This window comes from Neofelis nebulosa, chromosome 12 (genome assembly GCF_028018385.1).
Source record: "Neofelis nebulosa isolate mNeoNeb1 chromosome 12, mNeoNeb1.pri, whole genome shotgun sequence".
In the NCBI taxonomy this organism is placed as follows: domain Eukaryota; kingdom Metazoa; phylum Chordata; class Mammalia; order Carnivora; family Felidae; genus Neofelis; species Neofelis nebulosa.
Genome location: NC_080793.1, coordinates 20,357,128 through 20,370,192, shown reverse-complemented (window position 1 = coordinate 20,370,192; position 13,065 = coordinate 20,357,128). Strand labels below are relative to the sequence as shown.

The 13,065-nt window shown below is 53.2% G+C and overlaps 1 protein-coding gene across 5 annotated transcripts in view; it reads right to left on the bottom strand.

Annotated features, from left to right (window-relative positions):
- Positions 1–13,065, bottom strand: part of AKNA (AT-hook transcription factor) — a 55,478-nt gene that overhangs the window by 25,773 nt on the left and 16,640 nt on the right. For 3 of the 5 annotated variants that reach the window (XM_058694390.1, XM_058694389.1, XM_058694391.1), the window contains exons 3-6: positions 9,323–10,383; positions 7,242–7,316; positions 2,104–2,260; positions 1,259–1,401 (exon numbers count right to left, since the gene is read on the bottom strand). In XM_058694390.1, coding sequence (XP_058550373.1) covers positions 1,259–1,401; positions 2,104–2,260; positions 7,242–7,316; positions 9,323–10,383 — 1,436 coding nt within the window. Of the gene's footprint in view, positions 1–1,258; positions 1,402–2,103; positions 2,261–7,241; positions 7,317–9,322; positions 10,384–12,325; positions 12,345–13,065 lie in introns of those variants that run through there. The other 2 variants (XM_058694393.1, XM_058694392.1) reach the window with 2 other exon arrangements.

Sequence of the window (13,065 nt, the reverse complement as noted above, 5' to 3'; positions counted from 1 at the left end):
TCACATGTCAAGTACTGACCAGCCACATGGTCTGTGGCTCCTGGATCAAACAGCACAGCCCTAGGTCATCAGGGGTCAACTGGTGCCCCAGCTCCTGCTCGGTGTGATGACGTTGCCTTTGCTTTACAACACACAGGACACGAAGAAACATCTCTCCAGGTATGGAACTAGGAGGGTGGTGATAAAGCAGGAGAAAGGACTCGTTCAGGTTACTATGATGGATGAGCTTGAGGAAGCCAGACACAAAAGGACGAAGATTATATACATCTATTTATAGAAAATGTCCAGAAAAGGCACACCCAAGGAGACAGAAAGTAAATGAGCAGCCTCCAGGGGCTGGGGGGAAGGGGAATGGGGTAACTGCTTAATGGATAGGAGCTTCTCACTGGGTGATGAAAAAGATTGATCGTGGTGATAGCTGCATGACTGTGAATATAGTAAAACCCACTGAAGCATTAACTTTAAAGGAGTAAATTGTATGGCATGTGAATTATATCTCAACAAAACTGTTACCAAAAAAAAAAAGAAAAAAGAGGATGCTTGGTATTTCTCCGAAGGAATGTGTTTGATGGCCATGATAATATATGTAACTACTGCATTTCCCTTTTCACACTGACAACTAGGAAGCTCAAAAGCAAACATGAACCTGGTAAAGCGTTCAGGGTCCAACAGGACATTTTGTTTATTCACTTTACACTAAGTTCAGTCTATTTTTTTCTACCCTTACTTCCCCTTTGCCCCATTTTCCTCACTTCTGTTTTCAGAATGTGGTTGTCATGCATGTATTTTCTAAGCTGCTTTAAAGCACGTCTGGCATAAGGCCAAGTGTGCAGTTAAAAATAGAGCTACAAACAATTCAGTTATTTGGACTGTTTGGTGAAAGCATAAAGGCCCTTTGAGAAGGGACTGAGAATTTATTTCTGTAATGAAACGCACTAAGAAAGTGGGATGGTTTATCCCAAACCGGAAGAGGTAGGAGCAGTGAGTCTCCCCTAGGGGTGAACCAGGAGACACTTTCAAGCCCAACTTGAGGGAGTTTGATGGGACACAGTGCCAAAAAAAGGGAGTTAAAGCCAGTACTGAGTGACAAGGAGGAGGCTGTAAACCACGTGGCCTCTAAACCAGGAGGGAGAGGCCCACATTTTCGAGATGGCCGAGTTACCTCCAGCAGGGGAATGACAAGGAGCCTTGCAGAGAGGTTCTTACTCAAGCAGACACTGCTTTCTCAGGTGAGTTATGTCTCCCTCGTTCCCCTCACCTTGGCCAGGAACAGGCTGGCCTGAGAAGCCAACTCCTGGGTCCGCTCTGCTGATGGCTGGTCCTGGGCGATGCCCGGGTTCTCCGGAAGCCACTCTGGGGCAGACGAGGAGGGGCTCAGGTCTCTTTGAGCTGGTGGCCACCCTGGAACACACAACCACTGAACGCTGGGGCCAAGGGACCAACGCTGAACCTCAAAACCACACCCTCACCCTCCATCATCAAGCTACAACTGTCATATCGAGATCACACTGTCTTTACATGGGCCCCAGGAAGTGGGCTGGGCAGGGTAGCCCAGGTGCAGGAGAGAACGAGGTCTGGATCTGCCCCAGGTCACACAGCTGGGGCCAAGTCAGGCCTCTGGTTTCCCAGTCAGTAGCTCAGGCTCTAACTCAGAAGGACTCGAGTTCAAATCCCTACCCCACCCCCTTCTGCTTGTAGCGGCGTGGCCTTCAGCAAGTCCTCGGCCCTCCGTGCCTCGGTTGCCCTAACTGTCAGCGGGGTTGATGTGGGGATTAGGTGGGATCCTGCACGGCAAGGCTTGGCACAGAGCCGGGCCCCCACATGGGCTCCACAGTGACATCAGTGTTCTTTGTTACTCACTGGGCCCAAGATCCCCCAGCTGCTAGATGCAGAGCTAGGGCCCCTCCCGGCTGCTCTGGCTCTAGGAAAGATACATGGTTTCCACATCTCCATTCCACCTCTTCAAGTCAGACGTCCCAGACAAGGGCCTCACCTCCCTCCCTCCCCTGACCTGAAGCCAGTGCCACCCTAAGGCCAACAAAGCCCCCCCAGAGCAGAATCACAGGCACAAGGCCCTCCAGTCACATTTCCTCTCTGACTCACCGGAGGCCCCAGAGGCCTGTGGGGCTTCGGCAGGGCCCGACCACCGCTCCACAGACTGGGGCTGTGGGATGGTGAAGGACAAGACCTTGGTCCCCCGGGGCACCGTCCCTGTGTGGATGCTGTGGCTGGGCTGGGGCGGGTCCGAGTACAGGTTCACCTGTCAGGGAGGGGAAGGCATGAGCACAGCCAAGTCAGGGTTGGGGCAAAGTCCCCGTAAGGCCTCACCTTCATTCACACCATCGCTCAGGCACTCAACAAACATGTCTTGTAGTAATAAATACTATATTTGAGTGGAGCCCTTGGGTGGGGGCCAAACAATGGGCCAAGGATGTGCGTGCCCTTTCACGCCCTCTTTAGGCAGTCCTGATGGGGAGGCAGGATAGGGACTATCATCCCCATTTTACAGAAGAGGAAACTGAGGCTCCGGTTAAGTCATTCACTCAAAATCTCCAGCTATAAATCCTTGGACTGAGACTAGGATCCTACTTTGACCCTAAAGTCTATGGTTTTCCATATTAATAATTTTAAATACTACTTGTTATAATAATTGACAATGTGACCACAGTTATAACTAATACAGTACTTCCAGCAAGTATAACTATAACCATATAATAACACTTATTAGTAATAAAACATTTTCAGTAGTGATTATCACATTGATAATAACAGCGATGAATGGTGGTCTGAATGAAGGCGTCAGCCAACGAGTGAACAAACGAACCTCTCAGCAGTAGCAGGCCCCCCTCATCCGAGGATGGATTTCAAACGGTAAACAGCCTCACGTGGGAGAGAGAAGTCTGGAATCAGACCGACGGCCGGGAAAGGCCACGTGAAGCACGAAATTAGAGGAGACCCGTGTATGGTGGTCAGTGCAGAGGCGGGCAAGCCGTGGTCTGTTTTTTTCAATAGTGTCTTAGTGGGCACAGCTATGCTTGTTTATGTATTACTACGGTTGCTTTTGTGCTGCGACGGCAGGGTTGAGTCACCACCGCCGAGGCTCTACGGCCCCCAAAGCCGAAAACCTTCACTAGCGGGCTTCACTGCTGCTCCCTTTTGAGTCCCAGAACGGGTGATTTCTCGGTGCACAAAATGCGTGCCCGGTAAACAGCAGCCACCGTCCTCCTATTCATCATCAGCATCTTTGTTGCTATGACCATCGACCATCGTTACACACCACCATCACCACCACCACCATCACCTCCGTCATCATCACCACTGTCATTTTTACTGCCATCATGGAGGCAGCTCCCTGGAAAAGCTACTCCCCTGTGGTGCCTCAGTGCCCCCAGCTGGTCAGGCAGCCTATCTCACTGCTCCCTGCTGCCCCAAGGTCAGGAGTGCAGAGTTTAGGGTATGCCTGATAGAGGGAGCGCCCTAGCCCCCAAGCAGGCAGCCTCTCCCTGCTTAAGCTGCTCTTCACGTCCTGGCTGTGGCAGAGAAATCTACTCCAAAGTGAGGGACAATGGCCCAGCATGGCCTGGCCCCCCTTGCCTCCCCCTCCTTCAGACCCAGCCTCTGATGAGAACAAAGCTGGATTTTAATAATCCTCTGGGCCATCTGCTCAGACCCGCCTGTGGGGGCTTGCCCACCAGCACCCCTTTCCTCCCATGGTGACCCAAATCTGGGGAAGACCCAGCCCTCCAGCATGCTCCCTGTGCCCCACCCTCCCCCTCCCCCAGCCACAGGCCCGGCCCACCAAGGCCCAACCTGGGGAACTACAGGAACATGCCTGCTATTCCAGCAGAGGGGCCAAAAGCCCTTGTAGAAGGGGGAGCTGGAGGTGAGTGTGGGTAATTTGAGGCTGTTCAGGCCCCTCCCTCTTGGGATCTATCTCCAGACAGGCCAGCACCCACCCCAGCCCTCCAGGGTGCCCCTTTTAAGCCAGGGTATCCCATGGAGCTCCCTGAGGCTAGATTAGCTCCCTCAGGGGGGTTAATCAGTGAACAGAAGACCAGGGAGTGTGGGAAATGCGGGGTTAAATAACTGACTAGTCTTTGCACAGATGGGTTTCTCACAGCCTTTAAAATGCTAATGGGCTTTATGAATGGGGTGAGGAGGGGGGGGAGTAGAGAGAATAGGCAATGTTTCCCCCAACTCCTCTGAAGACTAACCCCGATGCCCCCCACCCCCACCTCCACCAGGGGCTTCTGGACCAACTAGTGGTCATCAGAAACACACATTTTAGGAAAGGCAGTTTTATGTCACCCCCCCCCCCCCCCCCCCCCGCCTTCCCCTGATTCTGTCTGGGGTGGTTTCTGGTCTCCTCAGATCCCCCTGCAGCTGAGCCCAGGGACAGCAGCTGGGGGGAGGTGACTGCAGGGCAGCAAATCGGTGACATCACCATCAACTCTGGCCCTAAGCTGGGGGAGAGAACAGAGTCTGGCAGTGATTCCCGCTCCCTGCCCCCACCCCCGAGTCCAGATCCAGGGGTGCCCTCGGCCCAGGCCTTGAGACTCCGTCAGCCCTCCCCAGCTGCAGAACCCACCATTACCTAGTCTGGTTCTGCTACAGAAGGTGGGGTTAATAGTGGGCTTTGAAGACAGACTGCTGGGCTCAAGCCCCAGCTCTGGCACCTACTTGCTAAGTGACAGGCACATTTCTTACCTTCTCTGTGCCTCAGTCTCCCCAGTAAACACAGTATTTACCCAGTATTTACCCAGTTTCCTGGGTAAACACCCAGGACAGTGGTCAGCAGACATCACCATCACTATTGCTCTTACCACTGTGACACCATCATTCTGCCTTGCCCATGTGCCTTTGCCACACACCCGGTGCCACAGCCCAGGTCCCGCTCACCCAGGCGTGGGGAAAAGAGTGCCCGCTCTGGAGTCAGGCACACATACGTTTAATCCCCAGCTGTTAATCCCTTACCAGCTGCAGGGTGCTGAGTGAACCACTCGGCCTGGCTGTGCCTCAGTTTCCTCTCGTGAAGGATTTCATATGAGGTGACCCTGGCAGTGTATGTAGCCTGGGGCCTGGCACCTTTAACAGCTCAGTAAATGCCAGCCCCCTTCCCTGGGCGCCCACCCATTGCTGCCCGCATGCTGTTGGGCTGGCCTGGGTGTCCTCAGGGCAATGTCCCCAGCCTGGCTCCCTCCCACATGGGCCCACCCCCTCCCCCTTGGGCTCTGAGCAGACAGAGTAGGGGGCTCAGCAGGACCCCAGGGAGTCCACTCCCACCAGCTCAGTCTGAGGGAACAGTGTTACTGCCTCCATGAACTGGTCTCCCTGGCAAGGGCTCTGAACAGGAAGCCGCTCTGGGGTCTCCTGAGTCTTCAGGGTAGAGTCCTCAGAGCTGGGGACAGGGTGAAAGGGCCAGCTGGGAGCTGTGCTCCCCCAGGCCCTGTGGGACCGTGGCGTCCCCTCCCCATCAGGCTCCGGGATGGGGAGCCCTGCCTGTGCTGCTCCCCCAGGGCAGCTGTGAGATTGGGGGACCGGGAGAGAATCATCCTGCTTCCGGCATCCAGCTGACCTGCGCTCGCCCTTCTCTTGCAGGGAACCCCCAAACTAAGGAGTCATTTTTCCAGAAAGCCAAGTGAGAGTGGGTGGGCAGGTACCGAACACCATCCCCAGCCTCTCCCACCTCCCCTCCTATGCTCCTCTCACACACGAGACAGGTCTGGGTCATTAGCCAGGATGAGGCGACTGCCCGTGGGGAGACCTTGGGTCCCCACCGCGTCGGGGGAGTACCCAGGGCAGGAACTTCACCACAGCTGTGCTCCCACAGTGTCCACCCCTGCCCATGCCTGCACCGGGCATGGCTCACCTGGGCACCCCATAAACACCTTCAGATTAATATTAGTCCAAATAAGAATAGTCTCCATCTCTTAGAAGTGTTTGCCAGGCCCTGGTACGTGCTTTCCGGATACTGACTCATTCTCCTAAGTGAGTAAAGGACGAAGCAAGAAGAGGAGGGAGGGGATGCTCCAAGGCTCTGCCCTGACCTTGAACTTTGGCCACCTCTGCCCCTCCTAGGGACCCAACTCCCAATTTGTTAGATGGCCGAGCTGAGGGTCTGGACCTAATGGCCAGTTCCTTTCTCCTTGGAGCTTCTAGGAGTCTGCAGTCATGCGGGCAGGGCTCCCCCGGGAAGGATGCCTCCCCAAACCCACCTGCGGCCTCCCCAAGGCCCCCGCCCTTCCACCGGACTCTGGGTCCGTAGTTCAGACGGCTAGAAGGAGCCTTAAGACATCGGGGGGAAGCCACTGACTCCCAGGAGGAAGGTCTGTGTGACCCCTTTCACAGATGTGCCCAAGAAGGCCAGGGTGGGAGGGACCTGCCTGTGTCCTGAGGCGGGGTGGGGACACAGAACTGCTCCCACGGCAGGACTTCTTCCATTTTCTCATCACGGCTGTCTCAGGGACACCTCACAGCCGTGTCTCAAGAGGCCTGAGAGCAGCCTGTAGCAGGGGAGGGGTGCTGGAGCATGACAGGGACAGGCCAGGTGGGGGCCCTGAGAGAGGAGGCCAGCGAGAGGGCAGATCTGCCTCTCTGCACCTCAGCTCCCACCCACTTCTCCACTGAGGCCTCATGGGGCAAGAGGGGGGCAGGGGAAACAGGAAGCCGTGAAGGCCTGCAACAGGTCCCGCTTCCTGCCTCACCCCCACAAAGGGGAAGGTCCCAAGTGTAGAAGTCTCAGCCTCCTCCCAAGTCGTGTGGGGGCTGGGCAGGACAGGGGTGGATGGATTTCCCCCTGCCACACACCGGACATTCGGTCAGGGGGGGTGAGGGGTGAGGCTGTGCGCGAGACATTCAGGAAGGCTCAGGCCCAGGAAATAAGCACCAGGAGCTGAGCAGAAACTCTGTGCTGCAACCTTGAGGCTCAGAGAACCCAAGAAACTTCCTTGGGGTCACACAGCTGGTCAGTAACGGAGCCAGGAGTGGAGCCCAAGTGCTGCTCCGGTGAAAACACTGGGGACCCCAGATTCTAGGATTCAAGGACATAAAAGCTCATCAACAATTAAGGAGATAGAGCCCAAAGAGGGCAAGGTCGCTGCCCAAGGTCACAGAGGGACCTCGTTGTAGACCGAGGGCTGGGTTCTTCTATCCCCAGGGTCTCAGGAGGCAGGAACAAAGACCATGGGAGAGTGACATCTCTGGGGGCCGGGGCCCCACCTCCACCCTACCCAAGCCAGTACCTTGGCCCCAAGGCGCAGCTGGTCGATGGTGTTTTCTGCCTCTGCGTACTTGGTGAGTAGCTTGTGGTAGTCCTCCTGCGAGAGACGGAGAAGAACACAGTCACGCCCCTCACCGTGAGACCCCTCGTGGGAGCCCGCCCCCCAAAGGGCTCCTCAGAGCGCTAAGAGCTCAGTGGTGGGAGCGGGGCAGACCCCTTCAGACTCTCGTGCAACACACACCCCGGGGCCATATTGTGAGTGGGATAGAAGGCAGGATGGTCTGCTGACATCACTAACAGTGAATCAGGGATGAGGGCCTCTGGGCTGCTTCACCTTGATATACAACCCCTGTCACTGCAGGCTACAACTATTTGCTCATCTGTCCACATTCTGGGGACAGCTCTGTCAGCTCGTGTCTGTCAGCTCTGTCACCTATATCTTCCCCACTGCTTTATTCCCAGGGCTTCAGGGGCATGTGCTTAATAAGTGCTTTTTAATTTTTAACTTTTTAAAGAGTCTATTTATTTATTTTGAGAGAGAGAGGAGTGCAAGCAGGGGAGGGGCAGAGAGAGAAGAAGGGAGAGAGAGAATCCCAAGCGGGCTCAGCACTGTCAGCACGGGGCCTCAACGCAGGGCTCGAACTCACGAACCGCGAGATCATGACCTGACCCCAAACCAAGAGTCAGACGCTCAGCCGACTGAGCCACCCAGGTGCCCCTTAATAAGTGTTTTCTTAAATGGTGGATGGAGTGAACCATCCAGGGGTCCCACAGAAGACTTGAAAATCACAACTGCCTGTATGTACTGGGGGGTTACTATCTGCCCTAAATAAAACTGAACAGCTTCATCAAACAAGTCACGACAGAGAAAAAGCAAAAGTAAACGGCACCGATCGCCTTTGAAGGATGTTGGGGAACAGATGCATTATTCTGAAAGCTGGTAATTAGAGGGACAGAATCAAGCATTTCACCTGAGTTTCCCGTGTGAACGAGACCTTGGTAACCAAATAGTTGATGTGGGAAAATTTGACTTTAGAGAAGATTTCCAGCAAAAAAAATGCAGAAGGAACGATGGCATTAGGAGACTACCACTTTGTCACCCCAAACGGAGGACAGGATCAAGGCCATGACTGTCGGTGACCACTGGCCTCACAAATCAGAGAGGAGCAAGCATCCCATGCCTCCTGAATGAACCGACTGTGACATGCTCTTGCCAAACACATCACTACCCACATGGAGCTCATGGTCTGGAGGGGAAATAAACAGAAAACTGCAACCTGGAAAAGCTTCTAGCTCTAGACGGACGATATACAGGACAAGGAGAAGACAGTGGAACATGTGAAGAGATATGAGAGGGTGTATTGGCAAATTCCAGGATATGGGAGACTCTACAGGACACAACAGGTGTCCTCAAAAAATCAATTACAACAAAGAAAGAGGTTTGAAAAAACCGGGGGTCGGAGCGGGGGAGACTTGAAAGGCACACTGATCACATGCGATAGATGAGCTGTGTTTGGACCATGATTTGAACCAACTGCAATAAACAAGCCATTTGTGAGAGACAGGGGAGACCTGAACACTGACGCTGGATAATATTAAGGAACTGGTGTTGACTTTTAGGTATGCTAATGGTGTCGTGACGTTTAAGATACAGTCCTTATCTTTAGACATACACGGTAAAATACTTCTGGGTAAAATGATCTGACACCTGAAATTTGCTTCCAAATATTCCAGTACAGTGAGTCGGGGGGGAAGAGGTGGGGCCTTAGATGAAAAATGTTGCTGGGGGCTGTATGGCAGGTACATGGGCGGAAGCAGGGTGGTGGGTACGTGGGGGTTCGTTATACCATTTTCTCTCTTGCGTATGTTCTGAATTTCTCATAGAAGTTAAAAACAAGCACATACGGACTACCCTTGTGGCTGCAATGCAAGCACTGCCCTTTTGAGCAAAGGGCTTGGGACTATCTTCACAGCCCGGGGAACAACCCTCCCTCTATCAACTGGGGGTTCCTGGCCCAGTCCTGAGTCCTCCCACCCGCATAGCCTCGAACCCAAGCCAACAGGTGCCTTGGTGACATGCCTGTAGAAATGAGTCCAGCTTACCTGGAGCTGGTGGACCAGTTTGGTGGCTTGTTCAGGAGTCTGAAATTCTTGGGGTACCCTGGTGATGGGGTGGGGAGAAGGTGGGTCCTTTCCCGGGCAGGCTTCGCCGCTGCTCAACAGTACCTCCCGCACAATCTCAGCAGGTGATTTGAAGATCAGCGGCCTGGCAGGGCCCTGAGACTGCCTGCTGTGGCTCCTGGCCTTGGGGGGGTGGTAGCTCTCATCTTTAGGGAACCTCACCCGGGGTCTCACCTTGGAGAAATCGGGGAGTGGGTAGTTCAACTGCCCCCGCCCATACTTGGAGGCATCAGATGATGAGTGGCCAGCCAGAGTGGCTCCCTGCCTGGGTGGCACCCTGTCTTGCCGAGCTGGCCTAGGCAGATTCGGAGGGCTGATAGAGCCAGTGAATCGAGAAGGGAGTGGCTTAGGTGATGTCCGAGTCCGTTTCCAGGCTTTGTCCCTCAGCTGAGGGCAGGAGAGGCCGGTAGTTTCTTTCCACTTGTCTGCTGGACACTGGAGGCTCTGGCTCTGGGGTACCGAGGAGTCCTGGAATTCTGTGGGGGTTGCCACAGCAACGCCTCCCCCAGTTCTGGGGTTTGGGTTTAGGAGGTGGTGGCTGGAGCTCTGTGGTAAAGTTTCCTCCAGGACAGTCGGCTGGGGGACATCGGTTTCTCCTTCCCAGGTAGAATCAAGGCTGTCATTGGGGTGGTCAAGGCTCACAGTCCCACTGCTCCACGACCTTGCAGAGCTGAAGTCAACAGTTGGGTGGACCTCAGAATGTTCTGGAAGTTTGTCTCCACTGGCTTGTGTGCCAGGGGCCACCCAGCCTGTGTCCTGACCCCACCCCACAGCCATGGGGCTGGTGTTTCCATCGCCCCCTGAGCTGAGACCAGTCTCATACTCCAATCTTGGGGAGCCCTCCCCAGCTTCCTCCACCTCAGGACCTCCGAGGGCTTCATCCGGCTCCTCTTCAGTCATGGCAGATTGAGGATCCTGTTCAGGAAGCCAGTTGAGAGGCAAGTTGGAACTTTCTGGGCTGTCCACATCCTCTACCTCAAACTCTGGAAAGACAGGTGATTGTTCAGTATATACCAGGTCTGGACTCACTGTGTAACATTACTTGAGTCAGTTCACGCTTCTGACCTTTCATTTCCTCATCATGTCGGGAGACAAGGATCCCAGGGATCCCCCTCTATGGCCAAGTGCTTACCTAACACCTCCTCTAGTTGTCCCCGGTCTTCCAAACCTGATCCTCACACATGGCTGTCCCCTCAGTATTTCCTGTCTCAGGCTCCCATCTAGTGGCACCAGCCAGAAACTTGGGAAGCACCTTGGCCATCTCTCTCCCCCAACCCCCATAATCCATTCTGTCACTGGGTCCTGTCATAATTACCTCCCAAAGAGCTCTCAAACTCACCTACTGCTCTTAAGTCCCATGCCACCTTTGCTCTAGCCAACATCCTTTCTTGCCTGGACCACTGCAGTAGCCACTTAATCATCCCCTTAAATCTCACGCTCATCCTCCATCAGTACATTCCTGTTCCCAAGACAGAGTAAGGTCCCAAGATCCCCACCTCCCTCCCCATTAGCTCTCCTGGTCCATCTGTTTTCTACAGCCCCCCTTCAGTCTCACTCGGCTCCAGCCATGCCACAATGCTCCCACCACAGGGCCTTTGCAAATGCTGATCCTCTCTGCCAGGGTCCTCTCTCCCTCCCCTTGCCTAGTTAACTCCTATCTGTTCTTCAGGCATTAGCTCAACCTTGCCCTCACCAGGGAATTCTTCTCACACCTCCTTAACTAGGTCGGATTCTTCCTTTTCTAGGTTTTCACAGGACTGAATGCCTCTACTTTGAAACACTTATCGGAGCTCCAGTTTTTCATTTACTTACACGATTGGTTCATTAATAGTTTTCTCCCCCACTATACTATAACCTCTACAGGGGCAAGGATAGCCTCTGTTTTTGTTTACTATTGTATTTGCAGAGTAGATGCTCAATATTTATTGACTGAATGGAAAGAAGAAGAGAGGGAGGGAGGACAATAAGGTATGCAAAGCCCCCAGAAAATGGATAATTGTTGTAATTATTACATAGTAGTAATATGGATAAAATATGAATAAAAATATCCATCTACCCATCCATTCACTATCCTTCCAACCACTTACCCATCCATCACCTACTCACCCATTGATCCAACCATCCATCCTTTCAATCATGTATCCATCCACCTATCCATCCAGCCACCCACTCACCTATCCATCACCCATTCACCCATCTGTCCATCTATCTGTCCATCCACCCATCCCTTCCTCCATCTATCCACCACTCCACCCACCCACTTACCCACCTAGCCATCCATCTATCTATTCACCTATCCAACCATCCATCACCCATCCACCCATCCATCCACCTATCCATCTAGCTACTTACCCACCCATCCACTCACCCATCCATTGCCCACCCACCCATTCATCCATCCATCTGTGCATCATCCATTCAGTCCATGTTTATTGAGCACCTACTCTGTCCTAGAACCTATGTCAGCCTCAGGAATAGACCCAAAGTTTCATGAGACACAGTCTGGGTATCATCAAGCACAGACCCTCTGCCCTGGGCTGATGCACCTTTGTCATAACCCTTGTATCACTCTTTGCTCCCCTCTGGCCTTTCCCCCTGGCACCTCTACATCCTTCAACTCCTTAAAATCTCCTTCAGCAAGTCTCTCTTGTTTACAGCACCACATGTGAAGCCCAGAGAGGTTGAGTAATTGTCAAAGATCATGCAGTGGCTCAGAGTAGTCCTGAACTGAGGACCAAAGTCCCAGTCATGCTGGCGAGTTAGTCTCTGCTGCTGGGGGTCACAAAGTGAGGTGAGGAAAGCAGTCTTTGGGGCCAGGAAGCCCTGGGTTCAATCTTGGCTCCTCTGATCCCTTACTGGGGGCCATGGGCAAGTTGCTGACCTCTCTGGCAACCCTGACTTGGACTGGAGGCTAGTCCTTCCTACCTGGCAGAAGGTGGTGAGGAGGGAAGCAGACACGACTTGAGTCCTGCCCAGCCCTGTGGCTGGCACACTCTAAGGGCAAGGGACATGGCAGCAGCTATTACATCATAGCAAGGGGTTACCATGTGACCTCAGGAAGAGATGCCTCTGCCCTTGCCCTTTCATCCCAGTGTATGCCAGTTACCTTTCCCTGAGGGGTTAATGGCTCTCCAGTGAATAGCTGTGGGCAAACCTCACTTTAAGCAGACCTGGCATAAAGAACTTTGGGTCATGGCACAATCTCTACTATCCACAGGGACCTGCCTGATTCACAGAATCCTAAGTCTGGACATTTCAGTCGTATTGTAAGTGCAACAGACATGTCATATCAAGCTCTCGCTATTCTCAATGCTATCACTACCCCACTTCGCAGATGGGAAAACCAAGACTCAGAGAGAAGGCACCTCTCAGCGGAACTAGGAATTTAGCATAAGCTGTCTCGATGCAAGGGAAACACTTATTTTAGACAATAAGGGATGCCAACATTCTCATCACTAATTGGGATTTTTAAAAAATCTTAAAAATGGGGGTAACCCCTGGACCAAGCAACTTAAATTACCAAGGTCATTATCAAATCAAATACACAAAGATGTACTAATGACATTCATCTCTGCATTATTTGTAATAGCAAAAACGAGAAACCACCTATATGCCCAGCACGAGATTGGCCCCCAGGTTATGGAAGAGCCACACCAGAAAACTCC